This window comes from Coregonus clupeaformis, chromosome 20 (genome assembly GCF_020615455.1).
Source record: "Coregonus clupeaformis isolate EN_2021a chromosome 20, ASM2061545v1, whole genome shotgun sequence".
NCBI classification, from domain to species: Eukaryota; Metazoa; Chordata; class Actinopteri; order Salmoniformes; family Salmonidae; genus Coregonus; species Coregonus clupeaformis.
The window spans coordinates 7,302,687-7,322,903 of record NC_059211.1 but is presented as its reverse complement, the minus strand read 5'-3'; the positions used below and the strand labels follow the sequence as shown (position 1 = coordinate 7,322,903).

General features: G+C 44.5%; 1 protein-coding gene and 1 non-coding gene across 2 annotated transcripts in view; both read right to left on the bottom strand.

Annotated features, from left to right (window-relative positions):
• Positions 1–20,217, bottom strand: part of nr5a2 (nuclear receptor subfamily 5, group A, member 2) — a 104,306-nt gene that overhangs the window by 33,191 nt on the left and 50,898 nt on the right. Inside the window, exon 7 of the mRNA XM_041840019.2 lies at positions 17,346–17,493. Coding sequence (XP_041695953.1) covers positions 17,346–17,493 — 148 coding nt within the window. The remainder of the gene's footprint in view (positions 1–17,345; positions 17,494–20,217) is intronic.
• Positions 12,520–12,595, bottom strand: trnaa-ggc. Its single transcript has one exon. It is a non-coding gene; the product is annotated as a tRNA-Ala (tRNA).

Sequence of the window (20,217 nt, the reverse complement as noted above, 5' to 3'; positions counted from 1 at the left end):
ATAGGTGGATTCCAATCAAGTTGTAGAAACATCTCAAGGATGATCAATGGAAACAGGATGCACCTGAGCTCAATTTCGAGTCTCATAGCAAAAGTTCTGAATACTTATGTAAATACGTTTTTTTTTCATTTGGAAGAATTTCTAAAAACCTGTTTTCGCTTTGTCATTATGGGTAGATTGATGAGGAAAATGATTTTAGAATAAGGAAAAATGTGGAAAAAGACAAGGGGTCTATGCATTGGATAGACCAGTGTAGTGTAGGGTGCGAGTTGCGACTGAAATTTTGCGGGTGATGAGAGCACTGGGCATGAAGCGCTGTTGTTATGACATGCATTATCTGAATTAGGCACACAGAATTATACCTACGGAGGAACGGCTTCTATGAAGGAACTTTGAATGCCTTTGAACATCGGAGAGTTGGCTTAACTAACACTGGAACAGAGTTAGGCCTTGATCATGACTCTCAGATCCATTACGTTACACATAATCCCACCTAGCGTTTTCCTGAACTAGACCAGACCTAGCTAAATTAGCTAGCTAACAAGCTTGTGTGTACAGAGCGGCACCAGAATGAAAATAAACATTTTTGTAGTTAATAAATCAAATGTGAAACTTGATAACTATAGTATCATTACCTAACATTGAAAAAGTTAATCCATTCTTCTCTAATAAAAAATCTCTCTCCCTAATTTCTGAATCATGCTTGTAACATCAGTAGCTACAGTAGACTATGCTTCGGATGGAGGGGACGGGCAGGTAGCCTTCACACACACACTGGCAAAGATTTTCAGCTGGCAGGCAGGCAGACACTTGAATACGTTTCTGAGTGACAAAGTGAGGGCTTTGCATAGGCGCTTTTGTGGGACTGGAAAAAAATGCCCAGAATGTAAAAGAATGTCATGAACCTTTCCCATGCTTTTAAAATAATGGCTCTGTTCCGGAACAGTATAGATCACTTTCGTTTTCGGTTCTGGTTCTGTTCCTCAATTTTATTTTACAGTTTTCGGTAGTGTTCATTGAACCGGTTCCAACCCCTGGTTTGTGTTATCATACAGTATCTTCACTACATTTAATGGAAAGGAGTGTTTAAAACAGGCTGTACTTGTATTCATTCCCAGAGAATTTGCACAATCTAAGAATCAAATGCATAATGTATTTTGCTAACACACTGAACTAGGCTTCATTCTTTCTCTCAGGACCCCCTTGTAACACAATTATCACAACTTTATCAGCAGTAAGTGCTAGGTTCTAGCGTTGTACAAATCCTTCTAAACAAACTCTCAGATTCTTCTGGTCAAATTTCTGATAATCTTATTTGTTTGACGAGCGAAAAAAACGTGTCAACATAATCACGGAATAAAGACCAGTGGGGTAAAAGCGGGGTAAAAAGAGAGGAAAAGGGTAGAGCGATAGTTGTAGATAAGAGTTATACATAGGGAGATACAGGTAACTGCCAAAATAAAGGAAACACTTGAGTAAATGAGGGATAGAAAATATATTGAAAGCAGGTGCTTCCACACAGGTGTGGTTCCGGAGTTAATTAAACAATTAACATCCCATCATGCTTAGGGTCATGCCCAATTGCCCATTATTTTGGCTACCATGGCTAGAAGAAGAGATCTCAGTGACTTTGAAAGAGGGGTCTCAAAGGAGCATAGGGGGTTTAAAGGGTGTGTGTGTGTGCGCGCGTGCGTGCGTGTGTCTGTCTCTCAGTCACCAGATCTCAACCCAATTGAACACTTATGGGAGATTCTGGAGCGGCGCCTGAGACAGTGTTTTCCATCACCATCAACAAAACACCAAATGATAGAATTTCTAGTAGAAGAATGGTGTCGCATCCCTTCAATATAGTTCCAGACACTTGTAGAATCTATGCCAAGGCGCTCCAGAATCTATTCTGGCGGCTGGTGGTGGCCCAACATCCTACTAAGACACATGATGTTGGTGTTTCCTTTATTTTGGCAGTTACCTGTAGGAGCCGAGTATTGAAATTGAGGCGGAATCGGGGCTTAATTTCCAGAGCGTTCTGAATGTAAGGCAAGAGCTACAATTTCGCCCCAAACTCCTATTTAATCAACAACAGCCTGAATCTGAATCTGAATCTGAATCTGAATCAGTAATGGCCATTAATAGTGGCAACACGGAGATCTGGAGCTTTTAAAGCTAGATAAAGTGTGAAAGCCTTTTAGAAGCTATCATTACAGAGCTTGCTTTTCAAAGTGGGGGCCCGACAACGAACAACTGTGTTCCCAAGGGGGACTAGTTCGTAAAATATACACTCACTACTGTAAGTCACCCTGGATAAGAGTGTCTGCTAAATATTTTTTTTTTTTAAGTACCAAAACTGAAGAGAAGAGGGAAGCTTCCTGCCATCCAGGACCTCTATACCAGGCGGTGTCAGAGGAAAGCCCTCAAAATTGTCAGAGACTCCAGCCACCCTAGTCATAGACTGTTCTCTCTGCTACCGCACGGCAAGCGGTACCGGAGTGCCAAGTCTAGGTCCAAAAGACTTCTCAACAGCTTCTACCCCCAAGCCATAAGACTCCTGAACAGCTAATCATGGCTACCCAGACTATTTGCACTGCCCCCCCACCCCATCCTTTTACGCTGCTGCTACTCTGTTAATTATTTAAGCATAGTCACTTTAACTCTGCCCACATGTACATATTACTTCAACTACCTCAACTAGCCGGTGCCCCCGCACATTGACTCTGCACCGGCACCCCCCTGTATATATAGCCTGCTTACTGTTATTTTATTTTACTTCTGCTCTTTTTTTCTCAACACTTTTTTTTGTTGTTGTTTAATTTTTACTTTTTTGTTAAAAATAAATGCACTGTTGGTTAAGGGCTGTAAGTAAGCATTTCATTGTAATGTCTGCACCTGTTGTATTCGGCGCATGTGATTTGATTTGATATTGAGGGAATATGTTTGAGAAGTGAGCACACACACCCTATCATGGTTTATATGTGTATTGATCACGTTGATGCCACACACGACTTCACCGCCTCCGAATGTTAATCAATCCTGACCGAATTCCAAATGATTTTATTCGTTTAAGGAAATGAATATTTGCGGGGCATTATGGGAGCACGGGTTGCGCATGCATTAGTGAACTCCCCAGCTCATTGGCCGGGATCAGAGCATTGATTGGGAAGCAGCGGAGCCGGGCTGGTAGCTTAATTAGGACATACCTGTCTGGGAATTACGTTTTTTCTTCTCGCTTTCAGGGAGCAGTGTATGTGTGTGTGGTGTGTGTGTGCGTGCATGCGTGTGTGAGAGAAAGAGAAAATTAGTTTTTTCTTTCCAACAGGGTTTACCACGTTTGTGATGTTTCAGCAGATTGGTGTCTGACCTCGTGGCACCCAGAGCTTGAGGCTTCACGTGACGTGCTAAACATGTTAATGAGAGATGCTAGCTAGCACAGGGGAGAGGGTGGAAGGGTGGAGGGGATGAGAGGAAGGGAGGGAGAGAGGGATAGAGGAGAGGTGGGATGGGATGGGTGGAAGGGTTCAGAGGAGGAGAGGATGGGACAGGGGAGGTCAGATGGGTGTTAGGGAGGTTGGAAGGGGTGGAGGTGGTGGAAGGAGGGTACGAGCGTCTCTTCAGTGACACTTCAGTGCCCGACATCGGTCCACGGACTGGCGCAGACCTCAGATCTGCTATCCCTCACCCAACTCACTATCCAGCCCCAACACAGGTTATTCCAGAACTGATTTCAGATCAGATTTTTAGTCAAACGTCTGAAGAGAGAAGGAAACTGTATGTTTAAAGTCCCATTGAAAGTGATTCAGTATTGTTTTCTTTTTAGGTGGGAGGATCCCCAAATCAACAGCAAAGGCTGCCAACATGCCCCAAAAAACATTATCTGAGAGCAATTAGACTCCAGCTCATTCGGCAAGGGTGCAAAGGAGACTATCTAGATGGGAAGGGACCCGCCTACATATACTAGTAGGGTAAACACTCCTCGTAAGACTTGAATGGAACACAATCAGTCATCTGAGTACCTTTACTCCTATAGGTTTTTCTGGCTCTTTTAGAAAAGAAGCAGAAAAAGGCCCAGATTGAAGTAGTGTTATTTACATTTACATTTTAGTCATTTAGCAGACGCTCTTATCCAGAGCGACTTACAGTTAGTGAGTGCATACAGTTTCATACTGGCCCCCCGTGGGAAACGAACCCACAACCCTGGCGTTGCAAGCGCCATTCTCTACCAACTGAGCTAAACGGGGCCTATTTAGTGCTCTGCCCACAAATCTGGCCCCCGTTGGGAGCACTTACCAGCGCAGCCTGGCTTTCCCTGGCTTTCCTTGCCTCTGACAAGTTATGACTGGGGTGGCCTCACACAATTACACATGACAGAGGCTGACCTCGAGACCTGGGGTCACTGCAGAGCTCCCCTAACTGCACTCTTATGCCACTATTGCCGCATCTGGCATGTAACACACACACACACATACACACACATATACACAAGAACGTATGCAAGTATGTATGCAAGCAAAATGTGCACGCACATGTGCGCACGCACACACACAGACACACACAGTGTTTTGCACATGCACGCAAGCACACACACTAACCGTGCTTACACCTTGCATTAACATGTGGTTGTCGTCATCCGATCAAGACGATCCGATCACTATCTGATCGAGATTTGTTGCGTCTAATAAATTGTGTCTCTTATCTGCCCACTTCGTCCATATTGTGACCAGATTCCCTGGTTCCTCCCTGTATGCAAATTAATCCAACCTGCCTTGGACCTCCCGTTATGACACAAGCTGTATAAACCGACAGAAAACAACACACTTTTATAGTCAATAGTTTTATACTGTAATCATTACAGCCTACTTTTGTTCTCCAACGATTTAAGACTCGGCGTAATAGGCTACTGTCCCGATAACCTCGACCTGTCCACAGCTGTACACATAAATATTCGGAGAATCCCTAAAAAAGTCACCACACAAATGAGCTGAGGATTTGTGTACAAAATACAATTATTACACTTAGGTCCTAATGCACACAGTAAGCCATGCCTCATTGCCCGTCCAACATTTCCTCATCTCCCACCCCTGCTAATGCAACTAGCCCCGATGCTCCTCCCTCTTTTTCCCCTGCCCCGCTACAAAGTTTCTCCCTGCAGGCAGTCACTGAGTCTGAGGCGCTAAAGGAGCTCCTTAAACTTGACCCCCAAAAAACATCTGGGTCAGATGGTTTAGATCTTTTCGTCTTTAAGGTTGCAGCCCCTATCATTGCCATCCCTATCTCTGAACTTTTTAACCTGTCTCTCCTCTCTGGGGAGGTTCCCATTGCTTGGAAGGCAGCCACGGCCGAGGCTGCTCCTCCTCCTTGTTCGGGCAGGTTTCGGCGGTCGTCGTCCCCGGAGTACTAGCTGCCACCGATCTATGTTTCATGTTCGTTTGGTTTTGTCTTGATGTTGTACACCTGTGTCTAGTTAGTCCTCATTAGTGTCCTATTTAGTTCTCCTTTTTAGTTCTCGTTGTGTGTGTCAGGTGTTGTGTGTGATTGCTCTTCTGTTTGGTGTTCTGAGCTACGTGTTTCCCTCCGTTGTTTTGGAGAGGTTTTCGCACATGTTAGTGCGCCTATTGTTTGACGCCTGTGTGCGCCTTTATTTCGCCTCCGGGCTTGTTGTGCTCGTGTACTACGTGAATATTTCACTAAAGTCTTTTGGACTTAGTTTCTGCGTCCTGCGCTTGATTCCTGCACCACACCCACCTTCAGCACCCCTGACAGTGTCCTTTATTTAAAGGGGTGATCAAGCTGATCCTAACTGTTATAGGCCAATTTCATTTTGCCCTGTTTGTCAAAAGTGTTGGAAAAACTTGTCAATAATCAACTGACTGGCTTTCTTGATGTCTATAGTATTCTCTCTGGTATGCAATCTGGCTTCCGCTCAGGTTATGGATGTGTCACTGCAACCTTAAGGGTCCTAAATGATGTCACCATTGCCCTTGATTCTAAGCAATGTTGTACTGCTATTTTTATTGACTTGGCCAAAGCTTTTGATACGGTAGACCATTCCATTCTTGAGGGCCGGCTAAGGAGTATTGGTGTCTCTGAGGGGTCTTTGGCCTGGTTTGCTAACTACCTCTCTCAAAGAGTGCAGTGTATAAAGTCAGAACATCTGCTGTCTCAGCCACAGCCTGTCACCAAGGGAGTACCCCAAGGCTCAATCCTAGGCCCCACGCTCTTCTCAATTTACATCAACAACATAGCTCAGGCAGTAGGAAGCTCTCTCATCCATTTATATGCAGATGATACAGTCTTATACTCAGCTGGACCCTCCCTGGATTTTGTGTTAAACGCTCTACAACAAATCTTTCTTAGCATTCAAGCTTTCTCTGCCCTTAACCTTGTTCTGAACACCTCCAAAACAAAGGTAATGTGGTTTGGTAAGAAGAATGCCCCTCTCCCCACTGGTGTGATTACTACCTCTGAGGGTTTCGAGCTTGAGGTAGTCACCTCATACAAGTACTTGGGAGTATGGCTAGATGGTACACTGTCCTTCTCTCAGCACATATCAAAGCTGCAAGGTTAAATCTAGACTTGGTTTCCTCTATCGTAATCGCTCCTCTTTCACCCCAGCTGCCAAACTAACCCTGATTCAGATGACCATCTTACCCATGCTAGATTACGGAGACTGTCACGACTTCCGCCGAGGCTGCCTCCCCTCCTTGTTTGGGCAGGCTTCGGCGTTCGTCGTCACTGGTTAACTAGCCACTGCCGCTCCATATACAGTGGGGAAAAAAAGTATTTAGCCAGCCACCAATTGTGCAAGTTCTCCCACTTAAAAAGATGAGAGAGGCCTGTAATTTTCATCATAGGTACACGTCAACTATGACAGACAAAATGAGAAAATAAAATCCAGAAAATCACATTGTAGGATTTTTTATGAATTTATTTGCAAATTATGGTGGAAAATAAGTATTTGGTCAATAACAAAAGTTTCTCAATACTTTGTTATATACCCGTTGTTGGCAATGACACAGGTCAAACGTTTTCTGTAAGTCTTCACAAGGTTTTCACACACTGTTGCTGGTATTTTGGCCCATTCCTCCATGCAGATCTCCTCTAGAGCAGTGATGTTTTGGGGCTGTCGCTGGGCAACACAGACTTTCAACTCCCTCCAAAGATTTTCTATGGGGTTGAGATCTGTAGACTGGCTAGGCCACTCCAGGACCTTGAAATGCTTCTTACGAAGCCGCTCCTTCGTTGCCCGGGCGGTGTGTTTGGGATCATTGTCATGCTGAAAGACCCAGCCACGTTTCATCTTCAATGCCCTTGCTGATGGAAGGAGGTTTTCACTCAAAATCTCACGATACATGGCCCCATTCATTCTTTCCTTTACACGGATCAGTCGTCCTGGTCCCTTTGCAGAAAAAACAGCCCCAAAGCATGATGTTTCCACCCCCATGCTTCACAGTAGGTATGGTGTTCTTTGGATGCAACTCAGCATTCTTTGTCCTCCAAACACGACGAGTTGAGTTTTTACCAAAAAGTTCTATTTTGGTTTCATCTGACCATATGACATTCTCCCAATCCTCTTCTGGATCATCCAAATGCACTCTAGCAAACTTCAGACGGGCCTGGACATGTACTGGCTTAAGCAGGGGGACACGTCTGGCACTGCAGGATTTGAGTCCCTGGCGGCGTAGTGTATTACTGATGGTAGGCTTTGTTACTTTGGTCCCAGCTCTCTGCAGGTCATTCACTAGGTCCCCCTGTGTGGTTCTGGGATTTTTGCTCACCGTTCTTGTGATAATTTTGACCCCACGGGGTGAGATCTTGCGTGGAGCCCCAGATCGAGGGAGATTATCAGTGGTCTTGTATGTCTTCCATTTCCTAATAATTGCTCCCACAGTTGATTTCTTCAAACCAAGCTGCTTACCTATTGCAGATTCAGTCTTCCCAGCCTGGTGCAGGTCTACAATTTTGTTTCTGGTGTCCTTTGACAGCTCTTTGGTCTTGGCCATAGTGGAGTTTGGAGTGTGACTGTTTGAGGTTGTGGACAGATGTCTTTTATACTGATAACAAGTTCAAACAGGTGCCATTAATACAGGTAACGAGTGGAGGACAGAGGAGCCTCTTAAAGAAGAAGTTACAGGTCTGTGAGAGCCAGAAATATTGCTTGTTTGTAGGTGACCAAATACTTATTTTCCACCATAATTTGCAAATAAATTCATAAAAAATCCTACAATGTGATTTTCTGGAGAAAAAAAATCTCAATTTGTCTGTCATAGTTTACGTGTACCTATGATGAAAAGTACAGGTCTCTCTCATCTTTTTAAGTGGGAGAACTTGCACAATTGGTGGCTGACTAAATACTTTTTTCCCCCACTGTATCATAATTCCATTTGTCTTGTCTTGTCAATTACACACACCTGGTTCATATCCCCTCATTAGTCCGTGTATAAGTGTTCCCTCTGTTTTATGTGAGTTGAGTGTAGCTCGTAGAGCTACTTGTACCTTGTATTGCCGTGGTAGATTGTTCCCCTGTGCCTGTATTTTGTTGTCGCTATCCAGCGCAACTGTGTACGATGGAATAAACTCTGTATTTTATAGATCGGCAGGTAAGGGTGCTCTCGAGCGGCTAGATGTTCTTTACCATTCGGCCATCAGATTTGCCACCAATGCTCCTTATAGGACACATCACTGCAGTCTATTCCTCTGCAAACTGGTCATCTCTGTATACCCGTCGCAAGACCCACTTGTTGATGCTTGTTTATAAAACCCTCTTAGGCCTCACTCCCCCCTCTCTGAGATACCTACTGTAGCCCTCATCCTCCACATACAACACCTGTTCTGCCAGTCACATTCTGTTAAAGGTCCCCAAAGCACACACATCCCTGGGTTGCTTTGCTGCAGCTAGCGACTGGAACAAGCTGCAAAAACCACTCAAACTTGTTGTTTTAGGTCTCTCTTTATGTAGTGTTGTGGTGTCTCTCTTGTCGTGATGTGTGTTTTGTCCTATATTTTTATTTTTAATCCCAGTCCCCGTCCCCGCAGGAGGCCTTTTGCCTTTTGGTAGGCCGTCATTGTAAATAAGAATTTGTTCTTAACTCACTTGCCGAGTTAAATAAAGGTTAAATAAATAAAAAGAACAGAAACAGGTTAAGTTACAGAGTAGGCTACAACGTGCATCTCTGAATGGTGCAACACATTATCCAAACAGGTCTGGACAGGGTTTACATACACAAAAGTATGTGGACACCCCTTCAAATGAGTGGATTCGGCTATTTCAGCCACACCCGTTGCTGACAGGTGTATAAAATCCAGCACACAGCCCTGCAATCTCCATAGACAAACATTGGCTTGAATGGCCTTACTGAAGAGCTCAGTGACTTTCAACGTGGCACTGTCATAGGATGCCATCTTTCCGACAAGTCAGTTCGTCAAATTATGCCCTGCTAGAGCTGCCCCGGTCAACTGTAAGTGCTATTATTGTGAAGTGAAAACGTCTAGGAGCAAAAAAAAGGCTCAGCCGCGAAGAGGTAGGCCACACAAGCTCACAGAACGGGAACGCTGAGTGCTGAAGCGCGTCTGTCCTCGGTTGCAACACTCACTACCGAGTTCCAAACTGTCCCTGGAAGCAACGTCAGCACAAGAACTGTTCGTCTGGAGCTTTATGAAATGGGTTTCCATGGCCAAGCAGCTGCACACAAGCCTAAGATCACCATGCTTACTGCCAAGCGTCAGCTGGAGTGGTGTAAAGCTCACCGCCATTGGACTCTTGAACAGTGGAAACGCGTTCTCTGGAGTGATGAATCACGCTTCACCAAGTTTGGTGGAGGACGAATCTGGGTTTGGCGGATGCCAGGAGAATGCTACCTGCCCGAATGCATAGTGCCAACTGTAAAGTTTGGTGGAGGAGGATTAATGGTCTGGGGCTGTTTTTCATGGTTTGGCTAGGTCCCTTTGGTCCAGTGAAGGGAAATCTTAACGCTACACCATACAATTACATTCTAGACGATTCTGTGCTTCCAACTTTGTGGCAACAGTTTGGGGAAGGCCCTTTCCTGTTTCAGCATAACAATGCCCCTATGCACAAAGCGAGGTCCATACAGAAATGGTTTGTCGAGATCAGTGTGGAAGAACTTGACTGGTCTGCAAAGAGCCCTGACCTCAACCCCATCGAACACCTTTGGAGTGAATTGGAACGCTGACTGCGAGCCAGGCCTAATCGCCCAACATCAGTGCCCGACCTCACTAATGCTCTTGTGGCTGAATGGAAGCAAGTTCCCGCAGCAATGTTCCAACATCTAGTGGAAAGCCTTCCCAGAAGAGTGGAGGCTGTTTTAGCAGCAAAGGGTGGACCAACTCCATATTGATGCCCATGATTTTGGAATAAGATGTTTGACGAGTAGGTGTCCACATACTTTTGGACAGTGTTTGTACGTTGTCTTTATATTATTGTAAATTTGTATTGTAAATAACCTTTACCAAAGGAAAACGAAAGTGACATGCTAGGAGAACGCCCGTGGTTTAGTTAAGTGATAATGCCTGTGAAGCTGGTGTTTGGAGGATATATTGGCACGGATGTTGTTAGGCCCGAGACGAAGTCGAGGCAAACCGTGCCAATATATCCTCCAAACACCGGCTTGGAGGGAATTATCACTTTTATACAACGGGTTACCAACATATTCAAACGATGATTTACATATTTTCATAAAAAACGTTATTTTGATGAAATTATTCATACTATTTCATCCTTCCACAAGATAAAGTCCCGACACAAATCTAGGGTTGCTACCCAAGCCGACTGGTCGTTCGTTCTATCGGTTCGGTTGCCAGAGACGCGACCCAGTCGTTAAGTATTTTTGTTCTGTATCTATGGACGTTCAGTCGTTCATTCTAAATGTTCTATTGCCATACTGACTGGCAACGTTCTTATCCCTTGCTAGCCAGCAAACTACAACTAACTTACAGTCATGTCAAACAGTACAGCCAGAAAAACAATAAAGTAGCTGCATTTGCATTTGTTTAAGCTGTTTTCTAGTGACATTTATTTGGATACATCCATAACAATGAGCTAATGAGGCGCCATTTCACCTGGCATAGAAAATGTGTTCTCTCATCAGAACACTGTTGTTCAGAGGAGCTAGCCAACAACACAGATGAAACAATCACTTCGAAACTGAAGCTGGAAAGACTAGAAACTAGCTGCACTTTTTTTTCGTTTTACCTTTTCTTTGTATATATCCATAAAAATTATGCTGATTCATGATTTAGACTGGCTGAGAAAAGCTGCCTGCCTGTCTGTCTCATCCCGACTCCCGACTCCCGACTCCCGACACGTTCATTACTACTATGTGACAGCTGGAGATCGAATTTGAATATTGAAACAATGTTGCAAATGTCAGAAAGACAGACAGCAATGTTTATACAAATCTCCGCTGTTGAAAACTCAGTGTTACTCTAAAAGAAATGTGAGATAATGTCTAGATGCTTTTTATAGTGGAGATCAAGTTTATAAATTACCAGGCTGGGCTGACGAGACAGTGGATTGCACAGTCAGATGGAACAGAGTAAATAGGCATTTTAACGTCATGGATTTAGCCCATGGTAACTTGTGGAATAGACACCGGCTGGAATGCGATTTTAACCAATCAGCATTCAGGATTAGACCCACCCGTTGTATAATTTCCAAATCATTGATCAGTGATAATTCGCTAACAGAACCTCAATATGATAACCTATAACAAGTTCAATTATGAAAATGCATGGATAAAAGCGTCAATTGATATAAAGTGCAAAGGAGCACGCATGTAAAGCAAGGCTTTATAAAATAATAAAGTGTAAATCTAAAAGGAGCCTAAAAAGCTCGTATTGAAGCCTACATTAGCCTATATTGGACAGTGGCTTCACTCATGTTTACAGAAAGTTATGCGCCTTTACGCGTCAGTTTGGACATCTTCTGCACTTTATTGATAGCTGGAAAATGCTCAAAGATTAACAGAATATAATATAATAGAATATAATCGAATTGAAAAGGATTGCATTATAATAACAATTAGTATTATTTTCATATCTGATATAGCATCTGAAATGAACTATTCACCGTGAATAGCCCACCGTTCTGGCTAGAGCTAAAGGTACATGTGGAAAATTAGGCCTACACAATATACATTGCCATACACTTGTCATGCACCGCTCTCTTCTGCTGTGAATCCATCATAGTCCGTCCCATGCGTCCCCAATAAATTTACATTTTAAATTCTGCTTACAGTCCTTGGCCTTCCTGTAGCCTACGATGTTTTCAAATATTTGATTTTGCACTGGCATTGGAAGTGGGAACGGGAGAACACTTTTTCTCTAATTCTGGACAATATCTCTTCATAAATATCTTTATTTCTATATGCCCATTTTATTCAGAGCTGGACGCGGTATTGGACTGTTGCATATCCGACCACTGTGCCAGTAGGCACTTGGTTTCTAAAGACGATGATCTTAACATTATCCAGAGCGACTTACAGTTAGTGAGTGCATACATTTTCATACTGGCCCCCCGTGGGAATCGAACCCACAACCCTGGCGTTGCCAGCGCCATGCTCTACCAACTGAGCTACACGGGGCCCGCACATGCACGCACGCGCACACACACACACACACACACACACACACACACACACACACACACACACACACACACACACACACACACACACACACACACACACACACACACACACACACACACACACACACACACACACACACACACACACACACACACACACACACACACACACACACACACACACACACACACACACACACACACACACAGGCTCTCTTTCTTGACACCCCACCACCCACCAAGACAAGTTACACTTCCCAGGTCAAAAGTGATGGTCTATCCTCCTCTTTATCGACAGGCAGTTTTACAAAGAGTCCGGTGGTGAGCGACATTGACTGATCACGCTAGAGTCGGCGCGCTGATAGAGAGCTCTGGGGTTAGAGCTATGGGGATAGGCTCATGTCAGGCCAGGGGAAATGTACCTTTGATTTCCTTTAAAAGGCTTCATTTGTAATGGGCTTAAGAGAGGGCTGCGTTTAGGAGAAAAGGCCTGTCCAGGATTGATGTCTGTGTGTTCATCGGAGCTGCATTTGACCTTGTGTGGCAAGCTTGAGCAGTGTGTGTGTGTGTCTGTGTGTGTGTGTGTGTGTGTGTGTGTGTGTGTGTGTGTGTGTGTGTGTGTGTGTGTGTGTGTGTGTGTGTGTGTGCTTGCGTATGTGGGTGTGTGCATGTGTGTGTGTGTGCACGCGTGCGTGCGTCTGTGTGTGTGTCAAATCAAATCCAAATCGAATTTACTCGTCACATACACAGTTTACAGCAGGTATAAAAGGTGCAGCGAAATGCTTATGTGCTGGATCCCTCAACAATGCAGTAAATCAATCAATGATAACAATGAAAAGAGTCAAGTAAAAAATAACAAGTAGTAGAATTAATAGAAGTATGTGGGTGCGTGCATGCGCGTGTGGTTAACCCGTCTCACACACACTCGGCCTTGGACTGACTGGTGCTTTTACCTCACATCGATCTCTACCTTTCGGTGATCAGAATTCTACCAGGCATCTCTGAAAAAGAGATATCCTGACAAAAAGCCTTTAAAATATGTCTATAAATTGAAATTCAATTCAATCTAATTCTGATTAAAGATGCTCTATTTGCTTGGATACACTTGGATTGTGTAACACTAATCTAAACTAGAGAATTGACTGTCAAACCACAAGGGAATAAAAAGTTGGAGTAACACCAACTACTGTATATTATAAACCGGGTGGTTCAAGCCCTGAATGCTGATTGGCTGAAAGCTGTGGTATATCAGACCGTATACCATGGGTATGACAAAACATTTATTTTCACTGTTCTAATTATGTTGGTAACCAGTTTATAATAGCAATAAGGCACCTCTGGGGTTTGTGGTATATGGCCAATATACCACGGCTAAGGGCTGTACCCAGGCACTCCGCGTTGCATCATGCTTAAGAACAGCCCTTAGCTGTGGTATGTTGGCCATATACCACATCTCCTCGGGCATTATTGCTTAATTAACTTGCTACCATGTAAGCAGTGCACATATGTCAAAACACAAATGCACCCATGCAGTTCTGCCAATTTGATAGCTAGTCAAAATTTGCTGGTCAAAACGTAGCTGCTCAAAATTTGTGATGTGCAGCTGACAAAAAAGTGTGCTCCACTTGATAGCTTATTGGTGCAAGTGATGGTCACCTATCTATGTAAACACACCCATAGTAGGAGGAACTTGTGATCCTGTACAGAACCAGTATTCACAAAGCATCTCAGAGCACGAGTGCTGATCTAGGATCAGGTCCCTCCCTGTCCATGTAATCTTAATCATTATGATCTAAAAGGCAAAACTGTTCCTACAGTAGATCAGCACTCTTACTCTGACATGCTTTATGAATACGGGCCCAGGTAGCATGTATCAGCGCTATAGGACTAATAGAGAGAGAGTGTTTCACCTCATGTTGCCTTCTGTATTCACCCAGCAAGGCACGGGAGTAGTTTCATGCCTCATTTCATTAACTCCCTATTAATTGGCTCCTCAACTGGAGTAGATTAACTCTAGTACACACAGTATACAAACACACAGAGACACGCACACACTTTATAGTAACACATACACCTACACACACACGCGTGCATTCACCCATATATAAAAACACACACACACGCACACTCCTCTCGACTGTGGGATGATATTAATCAGAGCACTTCTAATCTCCTGGCTTAATGTTGGTTTCCCGCTCTCTCTCCGTAGCGGAGCGTCTAGCGTTCACGGGGGCCCAGGCAGCGCGGAGAACACGCACTGCCGGGGGCGATACACATCCCTCAGGTGAGCCTTTCATTATGGATGATGTTTCCGCCAAATTATTTAGAGCATCAACCCCCCAGACCCCCCATCACACCCTCCCAGCCTCCCCTTTCACCCGCCCCTCTGCCACAAACACCCAATAACACAAACATTAATCTCACTAGCTCTGAGCACGGCAAGTCGGCCAGGTCGAAAGCATTTCATTAAGGGGCTTGTGTGATGGTTGGGGAAGTAAATCCCTTTTCCAGGTGGGACTGAAGCGTGGGGAGGGAATGGGGAGAGGTGGAGGGGTGCAGAGTGTCTGAGTTTATTCAAAGGCTTGCTGTTCACTTAGCGATTCCAGGTGGTCAACATAAGCCCCTTGTAAATTGGAGGCGAGAACACGCGCACGCGCACGCACACACTCACACACACCTATGTGCTGAGATCAGATGTGGAAATGCAAGTGATATGATAATACTTGTTGACAAACAGCCGAGTACATTACCATTCCTGGTATTAACCATCAACCCTGGAAGTCTGTCTTTGATAGGAGGAACCAGTGTCCACAGTGGGGCTAGGCTGAGCATATTACCTTGACTTCAAATGACTTCATTAATGAATGATGTTAAACTACGGGAGTGAGGAGGCGCAAGTTATGAAGGGGAAATGGTGAGGAGTCCCATGGCTGACCAACAAACACACATACAGAGAATATGAGAATATTGAACCTGCTTTCTTGTGTGGTGTGTTTGTCTGTGTGTGTGTGTATGTTTGTCTCTCTGTGTGTGTGTGTGTGTGTGTGTGGGGGGGTGTATTGTGTGTATGTATGTGTCCTGCAGCTGCCACAGTACCATGACCACACCGCAACCTGCCATCAGGACAGACCACTGCATCTGCAACCCGTGCGACTGACCAAATGGCAAATCGGTTCCAGATAGGGTAAGTGTGTGTGTATGTGTGTGTGTGTGTTTGTGCATGATTGCATGTGTCTATGTGTGTGTGTTTCTATGCAGGGCCGGACTACCGCATTTGGGGCTACGGGGCATTGCTCACCTTTTGTAGGATTTTAGATTTTTTGGGGGGGAAAACAGCTATCTTTCTGCATTTGAACATTTATGGTTGAATAAATGTGCAGTTTTATAATGGTCACTCGAAACACACGTCGATTTCGGACGTTTTAAAAGGTCCTGAGGACGTTTTAAAAGGTCCTGAGGACGTTTTATATGCCGTCCTTGGCGCTCACCAAAAAAATTAACGGTGGCACAGCACAGGTCTCAAACTCACAATGTTTAGAGCCAGAGCACACTGCTTAGACCACTGCGCCAAGGCAACTCACAATGCCTTAGCAAGCAGGCAGAGTAGTTAATGATACTAAATGGAAACAGCACATTTAAAAAAATTATTTAGTTTTATGTTTTCCCCAAACCATAGCCCTAACCTTAACCCCTCGGAATTAATACCTAAACTTAACCCTTTGAGTTGTTTCTGTTTTAACCCTGTAACCATGCGTAATGAAAATCGACGTTCATCCAATTACATCACATCCTGAAATGAAACTATGAGATCAGGTTGATTCTATACATTTTTGTCACGAGGCTAAGAGAAAATGTTGCAGTTTTAAAGCTAATTTCCTGATATTCTACACGTTTTGCCATGGGTCAGAGAGAAATATTTGCTGTTTTATAGCTAATCCTGCACTATTGTTCACATTTTGCCATGAGGCTGAAATAACATTTTGCAGTTTTAAAGCAAAAGTTACTACTATTCCTTACATTTTGCCATTAACCTGAGAGAGAATTTAGCAGTTTTAAAGCTAATTTCCTGCAATTCTACACATTGTAATTGGGTTGTTCCCCCTGGAGGTCGGGTGCCCCGGGGCACGTGCCCTATGTGGCCGTTCGGTAATCCTACCTTGTTTCTATGTGGCATTCATGACCAGTGTGTTTTAGTCTCGTTATCAGATAGGGGAGAGTGATTATTTATTTTGTGGCTGATACTGACCTTGTGAAGCAGTGTGTAATGTGATTGGTAGAGTGCAGAGGGACACTTTTTGGTAACCCCTCACTCCCTCTCTCCCCTTACATCTCTGGCTCCATCTCTCCCCCAAAGTCATCCATACCTCACCTCACCCCTCCCACCCCATCCCTTATCCTAAGGCTCCCAATCACTCACAAACTACCCTTTCCCTCCTCTTCCTGCCTCACCCATTCTCCCCTGTCCTTCCTGTGTCCTACCTCACCCATCCTCCCTCCCCCTTACCTTTAACCCCCTCCCGAATGTCCCTCCTCTCCCCCCTTCTCACTTCTAATCCATACCCCTATGTCCCCTCCCCCACCCAGCATCCCTTCTTCCCATCCCTGGTACTCACCCACGCTGAACAACTCTCTCCCCTCCCGACCCGTTCAGCCTCCACCCTCTCCTCCCTCAGCCACCCCTCCCTCACCCAGCCTCCCTCACCCAGCCCCCCCTCCCCTACCCAGCCTCCTCCCCACTGGTACTCACCCAAGCTGAACAGTACCAGGAATTTGAGGCAGACAAACTCCCTCTGGTCCAGCTGCAGAGAGCGCAGCTTGCCCACCAGCTCCTGGGCGTGGCTCATCAGGTTGTTGAGAGTGGCTCCGGCTTGGGAGGCAATTACAATGTAATCCACCTGCAGGAGAGGGGGGAGGTGGAGGAGGAGGGGGGGCACACACACAAGATGTTAGACACTGTGGTGTACACACCAGGGGCGGGCCTGGTAAACTAGGCCTCATAGGACACACATATACGGTATCGGTATATATACAGATGTAGGATCTTAATTTGATCACTCTTTTGTTGCTGAGAATTCTCCTTGATCTCATTCAATTCAATAGCATTCCCATAGAATATAACACACTCCTATACAGTGTGTGCTGAAGTTGAGGTGAGATAAAGGTCTTGTCTTTGCTTTTCATGTGTTGTGTTTTGTATAATAAAGTGTAATTTAATGTGTATATGGATGTGTAGTTTAATGTGTATATTGTATCTTGATGTGTATTGTTGTGCTTAACAGGGCTCATCTGGAAAAGAGACCCTGGTCTCAGCATTGTCCGTTTTAGAATGGATGGCCAATAATAAACTGGTCCTGAACATATCTAAAAATAAGAGCATTGTATTTAGTACAAATCATTCCCTAAGTTCTAGACCTCAGCTGAATCTGGTAATGAATGCTGTGGCTGTTGAGCAAGTTGAGGAGACTAAATTACTTGGTGTTACCTTAGATTGTAAACTGTCATAGTCAAAACATATTGATTCAATGGTTGTAAAGATGGGGAGAGATCTGTATGTGATGAAGAGATGCTCTGCTTTTTTGACACCACACTCCACAAAGCAAGTCCTGCAGGCTCTAGTTTTATCTTATCTTGATTATTGTCCAGTTATATGGTCAAGTGCTGCAAAGAAGGACCTAGTTAAGCTGCAGCTGGCCCAGAACAGAGTGGCACATTTTTCTCTTCCTTGTAATCAGAGGGCTAATATCAATAATATGCATGCCAGTCTCTCTTGGCTAAGAGTTGAGGAAAGACTGACTGCATCGTTTCTTGTTTTTATAAGAGTTATAAAAGTGTTTGCATAGTCAACTTACACACAGCACTAACACACACTCTTACCCTACCAAACATGCCACCAGGGGTCTTTTCACAGTCCCCAGGTCCAGTACAAATTCAAGGAAACGTATAGTATTATACAGAGCCATGACTGCATGGAACTCCCTTCTATCTCATATAGCGCAAGTGAACAGCAAATTTGTTTTCCAAAACCAAATAAAGCAACACCGCATGGCACAACGCCTCTCTCCCATGTGACCTACTTTTTGTGTGTATGCACTGACATGTATGTATAACTGATAGATGCAAAAACACACGCACACTACATGTTAATGTTTTTAAATGTATGTAAAGTGTAAAGTATTTTGTCTGTTATGTCTTTTTCGTCATGTGTCGGACCCCAGTAAGATTAGATGTCGCCATTGGTGTCGGCTAATGGGGATCCTAATAAAGTTAAATTAAATTGACTCCCTGTCAAAATAAAGGTTAAATCAAATGTTTACATTTAAATACCTTGACTGGTTTTTGAAAGTAAAACCAATTGGGATTTTGTAGTTTACTGGCAGCTCAGATGATGCCTCACTATACTACAGTATGCCTTCTACAGTATATGTGTATGAAATTTCGCTTTGGTCAATCTGACAATTTAAGTTCTAACTCACTATGGGCACAGTTAGGTTGTCGTTAGTACACAATAAGACAAACAACAAAACAAACAAGCAGGTAAACCCTTATAACTGTGTATCCATAGAAATGAGGAAGAATACAGTGTATGCCTTATAACAATACAGGGCCCTATGTGTCTAACATCAACAGCCAAATGCATCCTCTCCATCAGCATACAGTAGGCTGGCTATCAGGAGAGTTTCTCTCCCTCTTTTATGGAGGCTTATCTCTCTCACTGAACCTCTTTCATCTTTCTCTTTCTCTTTCTCTTTCTCTTTCTCTTTCTCTTTCTCTTTCTCTTTCTCTTTCTCTTTCTCTTTCTCTTTCTCTCTCTCTAGTATTGAGGTATATCTCTCTTTTTGCTAACTTCTTTCCTACTTTTATTTTATTTATTTAACCTTTATTTAACTAGGCAAGTCAGTTAAGAACAAATTCTTATTTACAATGACCCAGACGACACTGGGCCAATTGTGCGCCGCCCTACTTGCTCCCTCTTTCTCTTTCTCTGTCCTCCTGATTCCTCTCTTCCTGAAGCCTTTCTAATTTTCTCCCTCTTTCTCTCGCTCCTCGCACTGTAGCCCAGCACACTGTGGATTGCCAGCACAGCAGGGAAAGAGAGACAGGGAGTGAGGGAGAGAGGGAGGGAGAAAGAGAGAGGGAGGGAGAGAGAGGGCCGAAAGGCCGGGGCTGACTCCTGAATCATAATCACCTGCCGATAAACAGGGGAGACACCCACCTCTCTCCTCCCTCTCTCCCTCCCCCTCCTCTCCCCTCTGGACGCGGGGTATGGAGGCGGGGGCCGAGAGGGGCGAGGGGTGAGAGCGTGTGGGCCCCCCCGGACATCCCCCAGGACCCCCCCTCATGCTCTGGCCCCGGCACTGGCCCCATTGGCCCACCGCAAGCCCTTTCAGGTGCACTTAATATCTGCAGCAGCAGCAAATTTGTCTAGGAGGCAAGTCCTTAGCTGCCACTCACAGTAAGCAGGCCATATTAAATTTTTATATTTATTGACAATTCATTACCATAATTGACTGAGCCAGGGTTTCTCGGGGAAGGTAGACGGCTGCCTCCTAGGCTCGGGGAGGGGTCCCCGCGAGCCGCATTTGCAATTAAAAATGCCCCAGATCGGAATTTATTTATTG